The 23,667-nt window shown below is 42.3% G+C and overlaps 1 protein-coding gene across 9 annotated transcripts in view; it reads right to left on the reverse strand.

Annotated features, from left to right (window-relative positions):
• Positions 1–220: 220 nt before the first annotated feature.
• Positions 221–23,667, reverse strand: part of robo3 (roundabout, axon guidance receptor, homolog 3 (Drosophila)) — a 361,322-nt gene continuing 337,875 nt past the window's right edge. For 6 of the 9 annotated variants that reach the window (XM_069894506.1, XM_069894502.1, XM_069894501.1 and 3 more), the window contains 2 exons: positions 15,348–15,505; positions 9,618–9,894 (listed from right to left, as the gene is read on the reverse strand). In XM_069894506.1, coding sequence (XP_069750607.1) covers positions 9,841–9,894; positions 15,348–15,505 — 212 coding nt within the window. In that variant the 3' untranslated portion in view covers positions 9,618–9,840. Of the gene's footprint in view, positions 965–9,617; positions 9,895–14,678; positions 14,737–15,347; positions 15,506–23,667 lie in introns of those variants that run through there. The other 3 variants (XM_069894505.1, XM_069894504.1, XM_069894503.1) reach the window with 3 other exon arrangements.

Raw genomic sequence — 23,667 nt, forward strand, 5'->3', positions numbered from 1 at the left:
CAATGACTGGGCTGGCCTCAAAATGGCCTTTGTTGCCTCATAAGAGATTTCAATTGCTGAACCTGTGATTCAGCATCGCCAGATTTGATTCAAAGTGTGAGGAAGTCTGATTGAGGAAGGAGAAATGTTCTACTGAGATGAGTGTCCTTTTTGTTTATTTTCAGTCCTTTCTTGAGGCTCAGAACATCTCTATGTACCTCCAGATAAATAACCACTCATATTTTATCTACTGAACATTTGTACGAAATGTCTTTAATACCACAAAATATCAGGCTACATTCAATCTTATTAAAACTTTATACCAGCAGCCAACACCCTCCCACCTCCAACAGACTCTTGGTCAAACAGCACGATTTCCACCCAGCAAGCATGCTAACGGCTTGTTCCAACGCATATTCACTTCAGTACCATGGTCCACAATAACAGCATCATCTCGGCGCACAGGCGGGAACATTCATAGGTTGTGCACCCAATGGTTAATCCATCCAATCCACGGTTGAGCAGTGTTTCTCAACGTGACTGCCCTGGGGGCCTGTAGGATCCAGAATGCGTTGTGCATGTATGTTGCAGAGTGCAAATATAGATTCTCATTTAGTTTAGTCTGTTAGATGCATACTTGCTATTGAAAAATTGGCACATTCAGACAAATACCTTATAATATCCAACATTATCTTTTTTTTCATTTATAAATACGCTCACCAGAAGGCCAGAAAATGTTTAATAACAAACAAAAACAAAAAAAGAAATCCCAATTATTTACAAAGTTAACATGGATTTTCCTGATGTCATAAATTAAACATTAAAGTTTTTTTCCTCAAATTTCAAACTTTGATTTTCTTCATACAAGGCAAATTATTCTGTACAGGGTTGTGAAGGTAAGAGTGGGAGGTGCCTCTGCAAGGGACCTCACCTACTGTATCGCCTCACTCCTTTGCACATTCCTGTATTCTGTTCATCTTTTATCCTGCAAATATAAATAAATATTAAACACCAATTGCATCCATCAGCAGAAAATAAAAGTGCAGCTGTTACAGCACCAGCGATTGGGACTTGGGTTCGAATCCCACGCTGTCTGTAAGGAGCTTGCATGCTCTCCCCGTGCCAGCATGGGGGATCCGGTTTCCTCCCACCGTGTAGGTCGGTTTGGTGTAATGGGGCTCATGGGTCAAAGGGCCTGTTGCCCTGCTGCATGTCTAAAATAAAAATGTAAAAACAGTTAAAATTATAATGATATTTTGCTTCATCAAGATGTGTAGTTCTTCAATCATACAGGGTGAACTTATTGAGCTGTTGAGGTGATTAATTGATTTGATAGTGTAGCTCAGTGGTTTTCAATCATTTTCTTTCCACTCACATACCCCCTTAAGTAATCCCTATGCCATAGGTGCTCTGTGATTAGTAAGGGATTGCTCAAGGGGCTTTGTGAGTGAAAAGAAAACATTTGAAAACCTCTGTTTTAATTGTACATAATTGACTTGTTATGTGCACCATTTCCTAACTCCAAAGGAAATGGGCAATGACAATTTTTCTGAAGCAAAATATTCAGTAACAATTGGGTTTAGAGCAGTGATTCTCAACTTTCCTTCCCATTCACATATCACCTTAAGCAATCCCTTACTGATCACAGAGCACTGATGGCATAGGGATTACTTAAGGTACTTAAAGTCCTTGAATGGAAAGCAAAAGTTTGAAATCCATTGGTGTAGCTGGATAAAAGCTATTTTGTTTCCAAGATAAAGTCTGGAAGAAGGGTCAGCATAGTGGGCTGAAGGGCCTGCTTTTGTGCTGTATGAAGCTGTGGCTGTCTGAAGATCACCTAACATCACAGCTGGTCATTCAGGGGTGATCAAGAAGTGGTTCCGACCAACGGACGTGGAACTGTCCCACAAACAAATCAGTTGAAGACAGGCTTAGGGTCTGAATGGTAACTTGCTTCCTGTCCATAGGAGGTGAAATGAACATATGAAAGCATAGCTGCTTCTGTTATTTAACTACATCTATAAACAATGCTGTTTCAAAAACAAAACTCCTGTGGCTCTTCTTTCCATTATGACCTCCTCTCCTTCTGCCTTGACCTAGTGTTTTCAAGTCATGACCTTGCATTGTTTCCAGTTCTAACTCAACCCAATGGGTTAAACTCAGCTTCCTCAAATTTCACTTCGGCAACTGTAGACTCTGATAGCTCCTGAGTCAACATAGTGAAGTTGTTAGAAAGATGTATACAAGAAGCCTTGTATATGGAACTAGGGGAGAGCAAGAACACTGGGGTTAATGACAATTGACCAGGATCAGTGAGATGGAATAAAGAGAGGCTGCAACAATGAGAGGAGCTACAGGTGGCAATTTTTGTCAACATGTGTCATTGAATATTCAATGTTAAAGGCTCCCCCATCTTTCCCCTGCATGCACAGTGGGAGAGGATTTGTCCGGATGATCCACGAGGTAGTGATGAAGGGCTTGATATTAGAGACCTTTCTTATTTGAAGTGTAACAGTTGTTTGAACATTTGTCTGGCTGCGAGGGAATGAACTTCAACTCCTGAACTTCTGAGTCCATCAATTTTGTGGCTGTCACTCCCTGTATGAACATTTATTAGATTGAGTGAAACTGAACAGCGATTCGTCAAGGATATTTGCAGTCGAGCGCTCTTAAACTTGCAATGCAGTCCCCTCCTCTGTGGCCCCTTCATTACCCCACCTCGCTAACGTACAAGAATTGACATCTAGTCTCTGGGAGGTGGCTACTGTCATTGGATCTCCATGGCACCTGCTCATAACCAAGGAACCCTGGTTCTGACTGGGAGGGTTGAGAGGTGGGGAGGGTAGTAAGGGAAAGTGTGGAGAGAATGCGATTACAGGGTTAAATAAATCCTTTAAAGTTGTCTGTTATGCATTGGAAAAATAAAAGTTTGTTAAAGTGGCATTTTCCCATGAGAGACCCATAAAAATAGGAACAGGTTTCTCCGGGCTCATTAGGTGATCAAGTTGCACTATCTCTGATATTTGATTCCAATTCACATTTTTCTAATATTCTGACCTTAGGCAGCAAGGAAAAAATACTGCTGCAGCACACACTTTGAAGTCTCTCCTTATGAATGTAATTCATATATTAAAAGCATGTTCAATTCATTAGACTTCAAGATTGTTCAATACTCTCTTTCCCTTCAGGGTAGAGTCTGTCTTTAAAGAAATTGGAGACATTTATCATACATACATGCTTTAGGCTACAGACTGAACAGAATATAACATGCTAGATGTTTGTGAAGAAATTGAATTATTTAATATAAAATAATTTCTCAAATAATTATGATTGAACGTCGAGTTGGACAAGTTTTTAACTGCAGATAATATTTTGACAGATTAAGTCCTGCTATTTATAACTAAGAACTGGAAGCCCACAGCCCGAACAGTGATATTACGGCAGACATGAAAAGAATAACAGCGTCAGGGTTTCAGTGATTCTTTAAGTGAGCTTTGCTTCCTATTGAACATTCATCTCAATGTACAGGTCCTGAAGCTGTATCCACACATGCCTGCACGTTAGCTCCAGTACTCTCTGGCCACCCTGTTCAACCTGGTCTATTATAAAAACAATGACAGAATTAGACGGCTCTTTGCAATATTTTAGAAAAGTCTATTTTCTATCAGCATTTGCAAAATTCTGCATCGCATTTCATGCGCAAAGAAACCCCTAATGAAGAGAAGGCTTTAGAAAGCTTGTGAGAATATTTTAAGGGATGGAAAAACAGCAGGATTAGGATTAGTTACTTTGCCCTGGGGAAGAATAGATGAAACGTGTTGCTTTTGATCAGGCTAACAATCTGCGTGTGGTTTCCACAAGATTCGAGGATGTTGAGTAATCCTAGAGAGGCCACATTCATTGCCTTGCAAGCTGGTGTTGGGCATATTCTGTGAGTAACTGCTCTTGGCCTAGCAGTGTAGCAATTTGCAATATTACCTTACTGTTCCATTGACTGGGGTTCAATTCTGGCCTGTCCACGTATGCATGCTTTCTCCATGGCTACGTGAGTTTCCTCCAAGTGTTTTGATTAGGAACTGTAAATGAGCCCTTAGAGTAGGACAGAGGCTAAGAGAGTTGATGGGCATGAAAGCAAGCATAAATTGGAAATAAGGGGTAGTGGTAGTGGGAAATGGGACTGGCAGGGTGACCCTGGGAGCTGGCACAGACGCGATGGGCCAAATAGCCTCTTTCTGTATCATCAAAACTTAGAAATGTAGAACAGTACATCACAGGAACAAGCCCAAAGATCCACCACATATGTGCTGACCATGATGCTAATTTACCTAATCCCATCAGCTTGCGCATCATCCATATACTCCGGTTCCTTGTCAGTTCATGTGTCTATCTAAATGTCTCTTTAAATGGCCCTATAGTTTCTCCTTCTACAACCTCCCCTGGCAGAGCGTTCCAAACACCTCCCACTCTATGTACAAAATTTGCCCCGTGCATCTCCTTGAACCTAGGCCCTCTAGAATTTTCTATCCTGAAGAAAAAACTCTTACTGTCTACCCCAGTGGTTCTCAACCTCACTCCTTCCACTCATATCCCACTTTAAGTAATCCCTATGCAATCTGTGATTATTAAGGGGTTGCTTAAGGTGGGATGTGAGTGGGAAGGGAAGGTTGAGAATCACTGCTCTAGATCCAAAGTTGCTGAAATATTGTGCTTGAGAAAAAGTGTCATTGAACCATTTCCTTTGGAGTTATGAAACCATGCACATAACGAGTCAATGAGGTACGATTAAAACAGTGGTTTTCAAACTTTTTCTTTCCACCCACATACCAATCCCTTACTAATCACAGAGCACCGATGGCATAGGGAATTCTTAAAGTGGGATGTGAGTGGAAAGAAAAAGGTTGAGAACCACTGGTCTATTAGGTTATATACACCTATTAGGTCACCCATCAAACAATCCAAGTTTGACTACCTCTCCTGATAGCTGCTACACTTCAATACAGGCAGGTGTTCTAGTGAACCTCTTCTGCACCCTCTCCAAAACCACCCCATCCTTCCAACAATGTGCTGATCAGAAGTGCACACAATACTTCAAGTGAGGCTGAACCAGAGTTGCACCCAGCTGTTACATGACATCCTACATTGATATTCTTTGCCGAGACCAACAAAGGCAAGCATTGTTTATCATCCTATACACTTGTGTGGTCCAATTCAAGGGACACAGACTTGTACTCCAGATTCCCTTAAACTCCATCTGCCATTTCTCCATCCAACGATCCAACTAACAACTTCTTTTCTATCCATAACTCTACTGATTTTCATGTCATAGTGAGGTAATGAAGGAAAATCCTCAGTAAGCAGTCCAAAATGAAGAGTTTCTAGAAATAAGGAGAAAGGGAATGGGACTGATGCAATACCTCTGCTGTGAACCAGCATGGACCTGATGAGACTAATGGCCTCTTGATGTGTCATAATAAGTAACTACATCTTGTGAGTGAAAACAGCATTGGTGGAGAATTCTGTAATATCCTGGCAAGAGAACATGTCTGGCGGGTTGGTGTGTGACATGGACTGCAGGGAAGGGAAAGTTAGTTTTGGTGTGGAGACTGCAGGGAAGGGACATATTATCAAACCATATGAAGTGCTTTGGTACATTGTGACATGGATCTCCTGGTAGCTCACGATCAGATTTTGTGCTCAGGGCTACTAGCTGCAGGCACATTAGCATCTAGAAATTCCATGGCATTTGAAAATTGGTATCCAGAGGGCACGCTTTAAAGCAGGATCAAGTTGATGTGATTCCAGGCAGCACATTAGCTTGATGCAGGGTGCACAGAATGTGTCCGTAAGACCACGAGCAAGCTTTGTGATTTTCACTGGATGCACCCAGTTATGTGCAAGAACTTTATCCTGAATTCAAGAGGTCCATTTAAAGGTCCCAGAGCTCCCAGTAGAGGCCATAACTCTCGTGCACCCAGAGAGCTAAATCCCTCTATCATTAAAAGAGGATGGCAAGGCACTGCTGCCTCAATCTGCTACAAGGGTTTAATTTTGGCCCTGAATGTTGTCTGTGACCAAGTGGGCTTCCTCCGGGCGCTCTGGGTTTGCAACCACCTCCAAAGCATGCTGGTTGACAGGTTTATCTGTTATCACGAGTGGCTCCAAAAGCAGGTGGATAGATGAAATGGGGTAGGACGATGATGACAGAGAAAACTGGTCACCCAGAAACAGAGCAGTATGGAAATGATGAGTTTGCTCTGAGGACTATCATTTTCGATCGCCTGAATGGCCTCCTGTGCCATTGTAAAACATGAATGAAAAATCTTTGCAATTAGATTTTAAAGAGAAGGTCAATAGCAGAAGGATGTGACTGTAATGCCACAAAAATGAATGATCTCAGCTGAAATGCAAAGGAAAAAAAGTTCTCACTGATTGGATCGCTACGACCTCTACTCAGACTATCGTTCCTGGCCTGCATTAATCCTGCTTTTATGATACCATTCTTCAATATTCCTCCCTCTCCACACACAATTATTTCCACCCTCAATTTCCCATATTCCAATTCTTAAGCACTGCTTGCCAAATCAAAAGCCGCTTTCTGGTGCTCAGACACAGATAATGCGCTGGCAGACGCGGCTAGGAGAGTGCAGCTGGGACTTGCAGGTGGCCGTGGAGAAGACGCCTTTCTGTCACCTGAACGTGCCGGCTGAAGGAGAGCTGCGTCCAAGTGAACACGGCTGCTGTGGACTGTGGTCATTGTCACTGCTGCGTTCCCCTTCTCCTCTCCAAGCCCAGTATCTCTTTTGAGATATCTTTAGACCTTTAATTTTGACCTCTTATTTATGTCAGCATTTAATTGTGCCAACTTTGGCAGCCCTGCCTTCAGCTGTCAAGGTTCTGAGTTTTGGAAGCAATGTACTATTTTTTTTACCAAGTTTTTGGTTATGTAATCTAATATCCCAAAGTAGTTTTTTTAAACCAAATAAACGTTTTGCGACGTTAAAGTCACTAAGTAAACGTAAGGAGCTGTTGTTAAATTTTTACCTACCTGATGGCGAGAGAAACAATATTTAATAGGATATTAAATCTTATATTAAATACCTTAGAAAGATTGTGTTTTGGGCTGCATTCATGATGCTGGGTTCAGGTGGAATGGCGGATGCTCCAAGCCGGAGAATATACCTACCCGTGGAGGGCTAGAGAAGTGCTCCTCGGGGCCAGGTTCTCCACTTTCAGGTGGCCACCCGACAGCCGCATTGGGGTAGACTAGGCAGCTTTACAGTCGGGTATTCTGACCACCTGAAAGCGGCTAAAGACAACTGCATTATCCAAATACCTCTTTATATTGTCATTCCTTTCTTGCAGTAGGATGTGGACAATGTGAGACAGAAAGTGCAACACACAAACCTGCTGGAGAAACTCAGCAGGTCATGCAGCATCCATAGGAAGTAAAGGGTCACCAACATTTCAGGCGCAAACTCTTCATCAAGGTACGTGGCTCAGGCCCAAAACGTTGGTTTCCCTGTATCCGTCAGGGAAGAGATACAGAGTGACCACCACCAGACTGAGGAACTGCTTCTTCACCCAGGCAGTGAGAATGCTGAACGAATAAAGGAACAGCTCACATGAACCATCTAAGTCTCTCATATTCATGAAACAATATTTATTTATTTATTCACACAGATGCAATACTTGTCCTGCATAATGTATTGTTTGTCTATATGTGTTTTATGTCTGGTTGCATATTTTGCACCGAGGACCAGAGAAAGCTCTTTTGTCAGGTTGTACTTGTACAATCAGATGACAATAAACTTGACTTGGTCACCCTTTACTTCCTCTGGAAGCTGCGTGACCTGCTGAATTTCTCCAGTATATTTGTGTATTTCACTTGATCCTAGCGTCTGTGCACTTTTGTGTTTAACTCATGTGAAACAGTAAGTGTCACTGTAGGAAGCCAACCCTGCACAGGCTGGCCCATATCAAAGAATACACGGGTTTTCATGAGCAGTGTGGACAGCGATGCCTATAGCGTGACAATGAACACTGACTGCTGCTTCACATCACAAGTATTTCCCTTCCTTGTCCACCATTAGCTCACTGCGCACTTTCTCAAATTGCAGGAGGAGGTATTTGCCTGAAGTTGCTCCATCGAATGACCTGCCATTAATAAGCACCAGCCATCTGTGCAGAAAGGGACAAGATAAGGGATTTAACATCAGGAAGATACCACCGATAAGGCAGCTCTAATTTAGCGCTGCCATCAAGCGTAGACCGAGATTATGTGCTTGGGTCCTGGCGTGCAATGTTGCGTGACTTGAAATTTCATTGGCTGACTGTGATGGAATGTAACTTGTAGCAATAGGAAAATTGCAACACGCAGTGAAGATCAGAACCAACAACCCTGGCTTATCTGATAGAAAGCCAAAACCCTTTCAAATCTCAAAGATAAAACTACTCCTCATCTACTGATAGAGCACGGGATATAATTCGGGTCTAGCTGAGTGAACAAAGCTTCACTTGAAGCACACCAGTGCAGCAGCCTCTTATTTTTGAGTATAAATGTTAGCCTCGACCACATGGGTAGAGAGTTTTAAAAGTTTATTTAAATTAATTGAAAAAAAATTTAGACATACAGGACGGTAACAGGCCATTTCGACCCTTAAGTCTGTGCCACCCAATTTATACCCAATTAACCAACACCCCTGGTACATTTTGAACGATGGGAGGAAACCCGAGCCCCTGGGGAAAACCTACGCAGACACGGGGAGAACGTACAAACTCCTTACAGACAGCGCAGGATTCGAACCTGATCGCTGGCGCTAACCGCTACGCCATCCGTGCAAGAGTGGAAGGAGAGCCAAATCCACCAGAAGTGACAATATAGCTATATATCTGATGCTACAAGTAGGAGGGACTTCTTCCTCCAGTTTGTTGTCCTTTGGTGTGCTCACAAATAACTTTCTCACTGCACACAGCAGAAATTACAACCATGTCTCAGGAAAAAGGTACAGATGCCTGAAGACCAGGGTCTAGAACAGTTCCTTTTCAGTGGCTATCAGGGTTTTGAACCTCATCATACTGGACTAATTACAAAATGCTCCAACATCACCAGAAAGCTCTGCACTACTGTTATGCCATTTTTTTCTTGCAATATGGTAAATGTTTATTTTCTATCTATATTTTATTTATTATCTCTTCTTAATTTAATTTAATGTATATTATTGTTCTTTCTTTTACTACGATGTACCTGTTCAGCTATATCAAGTAAGAATTTCAGTACATATGTACCTTGTACAATGCAAATGGCAATGAACAATGGTGCAGCCATTAAAGCCACTGCTTCACAATGCTGTCAGAAATCCAGATCAATCCTGATCTCAAATATTCTGTGTGAAGTTTACATTGCGATTGAGTGGGCTTCCTCCACTTTCCTTCCACATCCCAAAAGTACAAGTTAATTGGCCACTGTAGTGTGTAGGTGAGTGGGCAAATCTGGGGGATTTGATGAGAATGAAATATTTGATGAATATGGAATCAGTGTAAATGGGTATGGATTCTGTTGGGCAAAGGAGCTGTTTCCATGCAATATCTCCATGATTCTATGGTTTATAATCTCCCCGCTACAAAATACGATTTAATAGTGAGGTATGAGTCCATTTATTGCCTTTGCCAAAGGTACAATAACTCTGGCAGGTTCCAATGACAAATGGCATCATTCAACAAGCAATAGATCCAATTAATTGTAGATCTGATCGAGACAGGACCGAAAGTAGATCTCTGTCGATGACTTTCTGCTTTATTTTCTCGTGGAAGCAGTCTGGAGAGTTTCCAGGAACAATACGCAGCTCCGTCATGTCTCAACCGTCAGCATTCCTGTGACAGATCCACCAACGGACTCTTCAGACTAGATGAAAGAGCCTTTGTGGAGACACAAAAAGGGCACAACAAAAGGGAAAAGATGATTGAAAGGAATTGAGGCTGAAGGTAGCCCTTTGCTCAAGGTAACCTCTGACAGGTCTGAGCAGGTCTCAGAGCAGTCATCTCACAAGCTGCTCTTTTCATTCCACATTAGTATCAGGTAGATAAGATGCGAGGGGTGGGGAGGGGGCCTCCATGATGTTAATACAGCGATTAGTTTTGTAATCTAAACCACATAATGGAGCTCTAAAGGCCTCCTGACATAGTTATCTATAAATCCTTGCCCTCAAGCAGGAGCACATAGAGCTCTCCAGAGGGAATTTTCATCACCTCTGCAACAAATGATCATTTAACTCTTAAAATATAATGGCTTGTAAAGCAAATTTTCATCACCCCTTTCAGGGATGCCCTCTTCCTTTAGTTTGGTAGATTTGTGAATCTAAAGGTCGAGTTCCCATCTTATCACATTTTTCTGCAGCCCAAATATGGAATTTCAAAAGATTAATGTCACAAATGATTTCTGTACTGACAACGCTATATAGGTTTCAATAATCTATATAGGTAGAACTGAGGAATAGCAAGGGGCAGAAAACGTTAGTGGGGGTGGTATATAGGCCTCCAAATAGTAATGTAGAGGTGAGGGAAGGCATAAAAAGAGAAATTAGAGAAGCGTGCAATAAGGGAACAGCTGTCATCATGGGAGACTTTAATTTACATATAGATTGGACTAGCCAAATTAGTAAAAATACTGAGGAGGAGGAATTCCTTGAATGTTTACGGGACGGTTATCTAGACCAATATGTCGAGGAACCAACTCGGGAGCAGGCCATTTTAGACCGGGTATTATCCAATGAAAAGGGGCTAATCAGCAATCTTGTTGTACGAGGCCCTTTGGGTAGGAGCGATCACAATATGATTGAATGGAGAGTGAAGAAATTAAAACCGAGACTAAGGTCCTGAATTTAAATAAAAGGAATTATGATGGTATGAGACGGGAGTTGAGTAAGATTGATTGGGTGGTGTATATGGGGGGAGGGGGGGGTGGGTTGACGGTGGATAGACAATGGAAAGCATTCAAAGATCTAATGGAAGAATTGCAGAAATCATTTATACCGGTTTGGCATAAAAATAAACCAAAAAAGGTGACTCAACCGTGGATAACAAGGGAAATTAGAGACAGCATTAGGTCCAAAGAGAGAGCATATCAATTGACCAAAAAAAGTACCAAATCCGAAGACTGGGAACAGTTCAAGATGCAGCAAAGGAGGACAAAGGGATTAATCAAGAGGGCAAAAATAAATTATGAAAGTAAGCTTGCGGCAAACATAAAAACCAACTGCAAATGCTTTTATAGATATGTCAAGAGGAAAAGATTGGTGAAATCCAGAGTAGGTCCCTTGCAGTCAGAATCAGGGGAATATATAATGGGGAATAAGGAAATGGCAGACCAATTAAATTCTTACTTTAGTTCTGTTTTCACAAGAGAGGATACAAATAACCTCCCAAGGATGTTGGGAAACATAGAGACTAATCCAAGGGAGGAGCTAAAAGAAATCAGTATCTCTAAGGACATGGTCTTGGGGAAATTGAAGGGACTGAAGTCCGATAAATCCCAAGAGCCTGATAATCTACATCCTAGGGTACTTAAGGAAGTGGCCATTCAGATAGCAGATGCTTTAAGAATTATGTTCCAGAACTCGATAGACTCAGGATCAGGACCCATGGATTGGAGGGTAGCTAATGTTACCCCACTATTTAAAAAGGGGGGTAGAGAAAAAGCAGGGAATTATAGGCCGGTGAGCCTTACATCAGTAGTAGGCAAAATGATGGAATTCATTATTAAGGATGTAATAGCGGAGCATATGACTAGCAGAGAAGGGATCGGACAGAGTCAACATGGATTTACAAAAGGTAAATCATGCTTGACAAATCTATTGGAATTCTTTGAGATGGTGACAGGTAAAATAGATGGGGGAGAGCCAGTGGATGTGGTGTACCTGGATTTCCAAAAGGCCTTCGATAAGGTCCCACATAAACGACTGGCATGCAAAATCAAGGCTCATGGGATTGGGGGCAAGGTATTGATGTGGATTGAGAACTGGCTGGCAGATAGAAGACAGAGAGTTGGGATAAACGGCTCATTTTCTGAGTGGCAGGTGGTGACCAGTGGGGGTGCCACAGGGATCTGTACTGGGACCCCAGCTGTTCACAATTTACATTAATGATCTAGATGAGGGGATTGGATGTAATATCTCCAAATTTTCAGATGACACTAAGCTAGGAGGGGTTGTGTCCATTGAAGAGGGGGTCAGGAAGCTCCAGTGTGATTTGGATAAATTGGGGGACCTGGGCAGATATATGGCAAATGCACTACAATGTGGATAAATGTGAGGTTATCCACTTTGGTAATACAAACCAGAGGGCAGATTACTATTTGAATGGCAATAGATTGGGAGATGGGGAAGTGCAGAGAGACCTAGGGGTTCTTGTGCACCAGTCTCTGAAGGCAAGCATGCAGGTACAACAGGCGGTTAAAAAGGCAAATGGTATGTTGGCCTTCATATCAAGAGGGTTTGAGTATAGGAATAAGGATACCTTACTGCAGCAGTACAGAGCCTTGGTGAGACCACACCTGGAGTATTGTGTGCAGTTTTGGTCACCTTATCTAAGGAAGGATGTTCTTGCAATGGAGGGAGTGCAGAGGCGATTCACCAGGCTGATACCTGGAATGGCAGGAATGACTTATGAGGAAAGATTGTGCAATTTGGGATTGTACTCGCTGGAGTTTAGAAGATTGAGAGGGGATCTCATACAGACATATAAAATTCTGGCAGGACTGGACTGAATGGACGCAGAAGGGATGTTTCCAATGGTGGGGGAGTCCAGAACCCGGGGCCATGGTTCGAGCATAATAGGCAAACCATTTAGAACCGTGATGAGGAGGAATTTCTTTACCCAGAGGGTAGTGAATCTGTGGAATTCATTGCCACAGAGAGCAGTAGAGGCAGGTTCATTGAATATATTTAAGAGGGAATTAGATCTATTTCTTCAGTATAAGGGAATTAGGGGTTACGGAGAGAAGGCGGGGACGGGGTACTGAACGCCATGATCCCATTGTATGGCGGAGCAGGCTCGAAGGGCCGAATGACCTACTCCTGCTCCTATCTTCTATGTTTCTATAACTGTGGTACTTTGAACAAATACAGCAGATGCTGCATGAACAATTCTACTAACCCAGGCTTGTACAGGTGTAGTAATGTCATATCAACAAAGTGTGCACAAGTAAATTACTGTACTGACTCCGATTTATACATGTGGCAACTACTGTACCAACGAAGCTGCAGACATCTCCGACTGTTGTACCAAGCTGGATGAACTATTGAACCTCATCCTCTCAAGGTTTCAATATTTATACCAAGTCAGTTCTTTATATGTACATACATTGATTCATATCATCTACTTGTAAGTAGTTATTTATGGTATTATCAGTCTGAATCTTTGGAAACATTTGCCTATGCTTACACCCCTCGTATCCCAGAGAGTGGTTAAAATGATCAATAGGATTAAGGCGAATAGATGTGAATCAATGCTAGATAACTACGTGAGGGAAGAGGGCTATGTTGATAGAATTGGTACAGTGTAGTAGCCTGGTGTTCATTCAACTGGACTAGTAATGGGTGGGCTAATGATCCAGTGATACAAGTTCAACCCTCTCCCCCGTGGCAGCTGGGAAATAGGAACTCTGTTAATTAAATCAATCTGTGATAACATTCCGTGTCAGTAAAATGATGATCGTCAACCTACTGACTTGTCATGAAAACCTTTTTGATTCACCCCTCTTCTTTTGGGAGAGAAATGTAGTATCCTTAATTGGTCTGGTCTATATTGGACTCAGACACACTCTAGTGACTCTCTCTAAACAAATGATTTGATGAGGGAAAGTGGGCCCGGGCAACAAATGCTAGGCTTGGCCTTGATAAATAAAATGGGTGAAGTGAACAGAAGTTGAATGAGTGAGGGAGGGGCGGGCAGGGGGGAGTGCAGTGGTCTGTGATGCATTGAGATCAGCATGGAGCAGGTGGGTTGGATGGAACATAGGCTGTACATTACAGGAACAGGCCCCTCGATCCACAATGTCAGTGCTGAACATGAGGCCTAATTGCACTAAAATACTGCCACTTGCACACGATTCATGTCCCTCTATTCCCTGCATGTTGATCTAGAAGCCTTATGAATCCCACTAATGTATCTGCACTAGGTAGCCCATACAAAAATGGCTCCCACATCTCCTCCCCTTAAATGCATGCCCTCTAGTGTGTGACAATTTTACTCTGGGATAAAGCCTCTGACTGACTACCCTATCGATACTTTAGAGCTTTTATTAGGTCTCTCTCAGCCTTCGACGCTCAGAGAAACAACTGATGTTGTTCAGCTCTCTTTTTATCTCTAATCCAACCAGCAACATTCTGTATTCTCGTCAAAGCTTCCGCATCTTTCTAGAAAATTGGGTGACCAGAACTACACACGATACTCCAAGTGTGGCATAACCAAAGTTTTCCATAGCTGCAACTTGAATTCCATACATGCCTGACAATGGTCATTTACAGCATTTCTCAATCATTTACGAGTTACAATTCCTGTGGAATTTCAGGGCCATATTTTTTTAATGGAAATCTTAGTGTTTGACGAACTCTCAGTGCAGATTTTATGTTTACCTAAGAAATAACTCAAATGGGAGAGGATGCATTGCAAATAAACTAAAATGTTGATTCTTAAAACACTACCTAATGCCATTGAACATCTCATGGAGTTACTGGAGGTCCTCTGTGCACATCAAGTTAGCTGGAACAAGAGTAAATGGGTTAACTGCTTAGATTGTTAAATGGTGAATGGTGATGACATTCCTAAGAGAATAATACAGTACAAGTCTGATTATCCAAAATCGGATTTTCCAAAATCCTCATTTATCCATATTTTTTCTTGGAACTGAACTGGCCAGGGATATCAGGCTTCTGGCAGGGGCAGCAGCGGGCCTTGGTCTCCCGGTGGGGACAGCAGCGGACCTCGGACTTCTGGGAAGGAGAGGGGCTCTCAGGCTCCTGGCACGAATGAGGCCTCAATGGGCAGCTGTTGGTGATCGGCGGTGGCCAGCAATTTTTTTTGGTAAGAATTAAACATTATTTTAATGCTTAAAAAGCCTTACCTTGTTGTTTGTTGTTGTTTAAACACTCTTACAAGTGATTTTCTGTTTCTACTGGGTTGTTGTTTTTTATAAATGACCGGTTCTCTGAAAAAAAAGTTTATTTGAAAGGGGCCCAGCCCTAACCATTTTGGATAATTGGAGTTGTACTGTACATTAACACTGGGAATGGGGTACACCAACAGTTTATTGACACATTCCATCTGGTGTTTGGTAGCACAAGGGAACAGATCTCCAGCTTATTGCCTCCTACCTCACTCCGGTCTACTCCAGATCCTTTGCTTCGCCCTGTTACATGACCCCGTGACCCAGTTGAACCTCTGGATGATGAGCTTCCTGTTGTGGAGCAATTGTTTGACATCTGACCCCGTTGCAGGAAGGTGGGCTTACTGTACGGTATTAGGTCATCTTCTGCAAGAGTAATTCAAGAAAATAAAGAGGTAATTCAGCAGCCTAAAACCATTAATAAACAATCATTCCCATCTGGCATCTCTCACAAGTCAAAACAGTCTGCAACCTAGTAAAGACTGACAATACGTTGTGATCATGGGACAGGTAGTTTCTAGAATATGACTTCAAATTTCACGAGCTGAGATAATGGTCACCATGTAAAATTGGGTCAAAGGGTTTGTTTCAATACTTCATTTAGAAAGACAATTCTAGCAGGTTTTGTATTTATTTCAGATTTTTAGCATCCTTTTTGTTTGATTTTTGCTGATATCAATCCATCTTGTTCTTCTGCAGACTTCATTAAGTTCTCCCAGCATGCATCATGTGTCATTGACTGTATCTCTATTGATACAATCCAGCACCATCACACTGAAAGGCTTGGCAATATAACCCAGCCCAGTCAGCACCCAATGGTTCTGTCTCTCACCATGCCTCATTACCAAACTGATGTTGGTAACTCTCTCAACTAAGCAAAGAGTTGACTCTATCAACACTGATGTTAATGATGGTCTCCCATTCTATCAGCTCCAGAAAGCCATACAATGCTCACAAAACAGTTGACAGAAGATGTTGAAACATATTGTGCAGTGTACTAGAATGGCGAGTAAAATAGAAGAACAAGGTGGCACCGAAGAAATCTTCATCTCTCCCTGATGATTGGGTCCCATGCACAACCTTGGCCAAGGTGAAGAACACTCGATTCAGGGTGAACCCACACAAGGCAGCTGGACTTGACAACATACAGTACCTAATCAAGTAATAAAGGGATTTTGCAGACCAACTGACTGAAGTCCTTACAGACATCATCTTCAACATCTCAAGACAGGCACCATCAGCCAAGTACAAAAGAGGATGACAGTAATAGGCCTCAATGACTACCGGCCCATGGCAGTGACCTCCACAATTATGTAATGCTTCGAATGACTGGTGATGGAACACATCAAAGCACACCTCCCAGACCCATTTCAATTCACCTTCAGATGGAACCGTTCCACTGATAGTGCTGTAGCCTTGACCCTCCACTCCGTCCAGACCCATCTGGAGAAAATGCCTCATATGCCACACTGCTATTCATTGACTTCAGCTCACCATTTAATATGATCATTCCCTAGAAACTATTAGAGAAGCTGCCATCTCTGGGATTCAACAACTCTCTCTGTAACTGGATCCTAGGCTTCTTAACAGAAAGTCCACCGTCTGTCTGGGTTGGTAGCAGAACACTGAGCACCGTCATGCTGAGAACTTGAATTGTGTGCTCAGGCCGCTCCTGTTCACACTACTAACCCGTGAATGTAATGCCAGATCCAACTCCAACAGAATCATCAAGTTTGCAGATGAAATGACAGTAGTCGGCTTCATCGGCAACAACGACGAGTCGCATTACAGAGTAGAAGTGAAAAATCTCGTGAAATGGTGTGAGAATAACAACCTGAGTCTCAATATGGACAAGACAAACATGATTGTGGACTTTTAAGAGGGCCACCCTCCACTACACATCAATAACTTTGAAGTGGAGAGAATAGAGAACACCAAGTTCTTTGGAGTCTATCATTAAAGTAGTGACCTATCTGGGACACACATCTCACTTGTAGCATCAGTGACTGTACTTCCTGAGAAGACTGAGGTAGGCAAGGCTACTGGCTACCATCCTGTCAACTTTCTACAGGAGTTCGATTGAGAACATCCTGGCCAGCTGCATCACAGTGTGATATGGTTGCTATAGAACTTTGGATCGGAGGTCAATCCACAGGACCCTAAGAGCATCAGAGAGGACCATCCCCCTCCCTCACCTCCCCATTGACGGGATCACTGTCTGAAGAGGGCTCGTACCATCATTAAGGATCCCCAGCACCCTGCACACAGCATCTTCCAGCTACTCCTGTCAGGAAAGAGATACAGAAGTATCAGAGCCAGAGCCACCAGGCTGAGAAACAGTTTCTTCTTCAGGCAGTGAAGACCGCTGAATGATTGTTGAACTGCTCATACAATCCCTCTGAGACTCTACTATTTATTTACCAATACTTTTTTTTAATATATAGTGCATATAAATCACTTATAAATATGTGTGCTATGTCTATATATGTGTTTGGATGTCTTTACACCGAGGACCGAAGAACGTTGTTTCATTCAATTGTACTTTACAATTGTACAGGTACAGTAATAAACTTGAACTTGACCTTGAACTAGTACATGCCCAGTCTGTGACACAGAAGTAGTAAATGACAGATGTAGAGTTGGTTTCAGGCAGTGCTTATTTATCTCTATTTCATTTAACAAAGTAAGTATTAGATCATCCGATTAGGAAGTCCCTCATATCCCATTGTCTTGGTCTGTTTGTACTTGAAACACCGGTAATTAATTTCATTTGCATATAACTTTTATCACTGGGATTATTTGTCCAAAGTAATATCACACCATTGGTTACTACACTTCCCACTTTGCAGCTAATTTAAGGTTTCCTTTGAAATTTACTGCTGAGCCAGTTTATTTGCTGTAAATATTTCTGATCCACTGTGCCAAGTATTTGGAAATTATTGCAAAGGAAATTACTGAACTGCAACCTTGTTAAATAGGATTTTGTTTCATTGCGATTTATACTTCCATCATGGACAAAAGAATGGGAATTTTTCAATACTATAACAATTGCTTTTCTTCCACCATAAGTAATTTTAATAGGGCCAGTCTCCCCTTGTCAGTGTGATCAAAATCATCAATTCCAAAGAGGCCAGTGATGCCAAGTGGGCAGAATTATCCAGCAATAAATAAAACTCCAGGCTTATTCACAAAGGCCACCATTAGCAACATTTCATCCAACAGTATGCTTCGGGGGGTAGGGTAATGCCTGAAATATGGGAGTGCAGGAACAGGGGCTGGCATGCTACAAGAGTCAGCCACGCCACACAGCTGATTTCTCAACTGAATGGAGTGGTACTGATATCCTTATTGAATGGAGTGGTACTGATATCCTTATTGAATGGAGTGGTACTGATATCCTTATTGAATGGAGTGGTACTGATATCCTTATTGAATGGAGTGGTACTGATATCCTTATTGAATGGAGTGGTACTGATATCCTTATTGAAACCCGAATGATCTACATCCACAGCATTTTAGAGGTGAGAATTTCAGATTTCTACCATCCTCTGGGTGGTGAAAAGATGCTTCCTTTATGCCTCCGCCATGGTTTGATTCTAATTTTAAGATCAAGTCCTCTTGTCATAGTAGAAGTAGTTTCTCTGCATCGACCCTAATGATCTATTTTAATTACTTTATTGTAAAACTCTGATAACTTGGCACAACCAGAACTTTGCTGATGCCAGTCTTTAGACTGTATTATTTAAATTCGCACCCCAATGCAGTTACAATCCATTTTTTTCAGGTGTTACAAAGTATTACAGTAAAATGTCTGGTGAGCCAGGTTACTTTAAAGGGAGCATGGGAAATGGGGTCCTAGTGAGTGGAAAGGCAATCCTGGGATCTGATGCCCCGATAAGTGAGAGGGGAGTAATAATATTATCCTCTCTCACATATCAGAAGATTCCACCAAACCTCAAGGTGCTCATTTGCTGGAGATGAAGGTGAAGGAGTGGAATTGAGTAGAGGATGTGCAAATTTTTTTTCCGATTTCAGATTTATTGTCAGAGAATATATATGACATTACATACAACCCCAAAATTCTTTTTCCTGCAGGCATGGCAGAATTACTGCTTATTGGTAGTGCAAAATAAACCTCAATGTACACATGTAAACAAATAAAAAAATGTAAACAAACTGACAGTGCAGTACAGAAAAAAATCAATAAAGTGCAAAAGTAAGGGTCCTTAAATGAGTCCCTGATTGAGTTTGTTGTTGAGGAGTCTGATGGTGGAGGGGTAGCAGCTGTTCCTGAACCTGGTGATGAGAGTCTTGTGGCACCTATATCTCTTTCCTGATGGCAGCAGTGAGAACAGAGCGTGTGCTGGGTAGTGTGGATCCTTGATGATTGCTGCTGCTCTCTGACAGCAGCGTTCCCTGTAGATGTTCTCGATGGTGGGGAGGGTTTTGACTTTGATGTCCTGGCCTGTGTCCACTACCTTTTACAGGGCTTTATGCTCCAGAGTATTGGTGTCTGCATACCAGTCCGTGATGGAGTCAGTCAGAACATTTTCCACCACGCATCTGTAAAAATATGCAGTGTTTCTAGTGTTATACTAAAACCTCTGCAAACTCCTAAGGAAGTAGAGGCACAGACGTGCTTTCTTCACGATGCCATCGGTGTGTTGGGTCCTGGAAAGATTCTCCGAGATTGTGACTCCCAAAAAATTAAATTTGCTCACCCTTTCCACCTCTGATCCCCCAATGGTTACTGAATCATACACCTCTGGTTTTCCCATTAACAAACACCTCTATGGGTTTGAGTGCGAGGTTGTTGTTGGTGCACCATTCAGCCAAGTTTTCAATCTCTTCATCAATAATGTGTTGCTCTCTGGATGGCCATGTTCAATGACAGAGGACAGAGCCCAGTAATCGCACAACTCAGCAAATCAGTCTGTGGGCTGTGAATGGTGGTGAACAATTAAACAGCTAATCGGGAGAGAAGGTAACAGAATCACTCTCATTCCCAGTGGCGGTAGGGCTTGGTAAAAAACAACTGCAAGAACATTTGGCCAAAAGTGTTGAATGGATGCTTCATCTTGGCCTCCCCCCAAGGATCCTAAAAATCATAGAAGCCAGTCTCCAGCCAATTTGATTCACTTCATGTCATGTTAAAAAATGCAGCCAAAATACTGATGACCTGTGCTTCTTAGAGATGCATGGAGCTAAGCTGTTTCAGTACAGTTACCATGCAAGCTTCAAAATATAAAATTGGCCAGCAAAATTTTCTTTATAAACAGCAGGAGAAATCCACTGTGGTTAATTACTATCTTTTCAGTCTATTCTCAATTATCACCAACATGGGGGAAGGCACCACTGAAAACACTCACCAATAACCTGCTCATTGATACCCAGTTTTGTTGCGCTCCACACTTCAAAATAGACTTGGTCCAAAGTCCAATGAGCTGAATACCAGCAAAGGGATGATATGACTGTTTTTGATAGTAACCTGGAATCAGGATGCTCTGGAAAAACTGAAATCGATGCGCATCGAAGGTGAAACAATCAAATGGTTTGAGTCACACGCCATAAAGGGAAGGTGGCTATGGATGATGGAATCCAATTGTCTCAACCCTTGGACATCTCTGCAGGTTCCTTTCAGCACCGTCCGAAACATAACCATCTCCAGTTGCTTCGTCAAGGACTGCCATTTTCAATCACAATCACAGGAAATGAAGCAATCCATACTTCCATACAGCATGGCCTAGACAAAATTCAGGCTTCAGCTGATCAATGGGAAGTAATATTTGTGTCAGACAATGACCATCTCCAACGGAGAGAGACTAACTACAGTACAACTCCAATTATGTGAAACGGTCGAGGCCTGGGCTATGGCAGATAAACGTTTTTTTTCTGTAGCACTGGTCATTGTTTAAAAACAGCCCAGTAGCAACAGCAAATCACATAACAGTGTTTAAAATACAACAAACAACAAGGCAAGGCTTTTTAGGAATTAAAATAGTGTTCAATTCTCAACAAAAAAAAAAATGCTGGCCGCTGCTGATCACCATCCCCTCCTCACTGAGGCCCCGCTGCCGCTGGGAGCCTGAGTCCCTGGTCAGTTCGGCTCCGAAAAAATTTTGGATAAATGAAGATTTCTGAGAATCTGATTTTGGATAATCGGAGCTGTACTGTACTTACCCTTGATTTTCAATGGCAGTGCCATCACCAGCAATATGATGATAATCACTATTGATGAGAAATTCAACCAGACCAGGCAAGTGGCTGCAAGTACAGGTCGGAAGTTGGGTATCCGTGGTGAGTGACTCACCTCCTGATGCCCCATCATCTACAAGGTAGAAATCAGGACTTGCATGGATGAGTGCAGCACCTCCCAAGAAGCTTAAAACCAACCAATCTGATGATTGGCATTTCATCAAAGCACCATGAAGATTCATTCAAAACAAACTCATGGTGATCACAATACACACTACCAACAAACTGCAGTGCAGTTACTCACCAAGATTACTCCATCCATACCTGCCAAACAAGCAATCCCCACCTCAAGGATACTGGCCACCTAAGAACACCACTGTAGCATCTCAGAAATATATTCCTGGCCCTTTGACAATAACTGCCTTCTAAATCCTGGAACTTCCTGACCAATGGAACGTTGGTCATACGTTTACCAGAAATACTGCCACAAGTCAAGGGAAAGAGTGCGAGCAATCAATGTTGGACTTGCCAGCAGTACCCAGGTTTTGAAAATAAGTGTAAATGGACTTAGCTCTCAGGATCAGTGATCAGTAACTCAGCAAGCACTAACCTTGAGGTCTAAATCCACACATCTCTCAAGGTTGCCGCACAGGTTGATAGAGTAGTTAGGAAAGTTTAAGGTATGCTGGGGATTGTGTTCAAGTGTTGAGAGGTAATGTTGCAGCTCTATAAAACTCTGATTAAACCACACTTGGAGTATTCAGTTCTGGTCATCTCATTATATGTAGGATGTGGAAGCTATGGAGAGGGTGCAGAGGAGATTTACCAAGATGTTGCCTGGATTGAAGAATGTGTCTTATGAGGCAAGGTGAGCAGAGCCGGGAGTTATCTTTTTGGAGCAAAAAAGGTTGAGAGATGACTTAATAGAGTCTACAAGATTATGAGAGGCAGAGATAGGGTGGACAGCTAACATCTTTTTCCTGGGATGAGAGTAGCAAACATCAGAATACATCTGTACAAAGTGAGGGGAGGATCGTTTAGGAGAGAAGCCAGGGTACTTTTTTTTTTATGTACACAGAGAGTAATGTGTGCCTGGCATGCATTGCCAGCAGTGGTGATGCTGGCTGGCATAAAAGGGGCATTAAAAGACAGGCACGCTGATGCAAAAAAAAGAGGGTTATGAAGTAGGGAGTCTTTATATTTTTGAGTAGGCTTATATCAGTCAGCACAAGATTATGGGCCAAAGGACCTGCATTGTGCTGTAATTTTCAATGTTCTAGGTTCCCATGATCCTCGGGAATTTGAATTAGTAACGTGCAGTCCATGGGAGGTCAAGTTAGAGCAGCTTGTGTGGAGGGAATGGACCTGAACACGACACATTTTCTCTACTTGCAATCATAGCATTCGGTCTTATACACAGAGGCCTCTATTAAACCACAGAACACTATAGCACAAAAAACCAGGCCATTCGGTCCCTCTAGTCTGTGCCAAAAATATCATACCACTAATTCCACTGACCTGCACCCATTCCATAAGCCACCAGACCTCTCCTATCCAGTTTATTTTTAAAACTTAAGAATGAGCCTGTATTTACCACGTCAGATGGCAACTCACTCATTCCACATTCCCACCACTCTCTGAGTAAAAAGGTTCCCCCGAAACCTTTCCCCTTTCACCCTAAGTGCATGTCCTCTTGTATTTCTCTCCTAAACGGAAAGAGCTTACTCATATTTACTCTGTCTATACCTCTCATAGTTTTGTAAACCTCTATCAAACCTCCCCTCATTCTTCTACGCTCCAAGGAATAGAGTCCTAATCTGTTTAATCTTTCCCTGTAACTCAATTCCTGAACACCTGGCAACACCTGTGACACCATTTTCAGGGAATTATGTATCTTGATTCCCTTCTCTTGCCTGTCCCATTGTCTTGGATGACCCCCCCCACCACCAACAAGGATCTCACCTTGCATATCACCAGTTTCTGATCTATAGGTTAGCTCTTGCAATAAAAAGTGGCATCAGTTACCACAGGTCCATGGATGACATCTGTCCAAGCTGTCTACCATCACTCCAATCTCTCTAAATTGTAAAATGCTTTTGTGGGATGGGCAGAAATTTCCTCCATTCAATATTGGGAAGATCAGTGTTCTTCAGTCCATGTCACGGGCTCCCCAGCCATTGATCTCACCATTTTCTCTGGCAATCTGATGTCATATTTGATCCTGAGTTTAGTTTCAGTCATCATATCAAGGACCACCTATTTCCACCTTTATAAGACTGGTTTGCCATCACACTGATCGATTTCTTTAGTTGAAGCATAACAACAAATAAAAT

Source organism: Narcine bancroftii, chromosome 8 (assembly GCF_036971445.1).
Source record: "Narcine bancroftii isolate sNarBan1 chromosome 8, sNarBan1.hap1, whole genome shotgun sequence".
NCBI lineage: Eukaryota > Metazoa > Chordata > Chondrichthyes > Torpediniformes > Narcinidae > Narcine > Narcine bancroftii.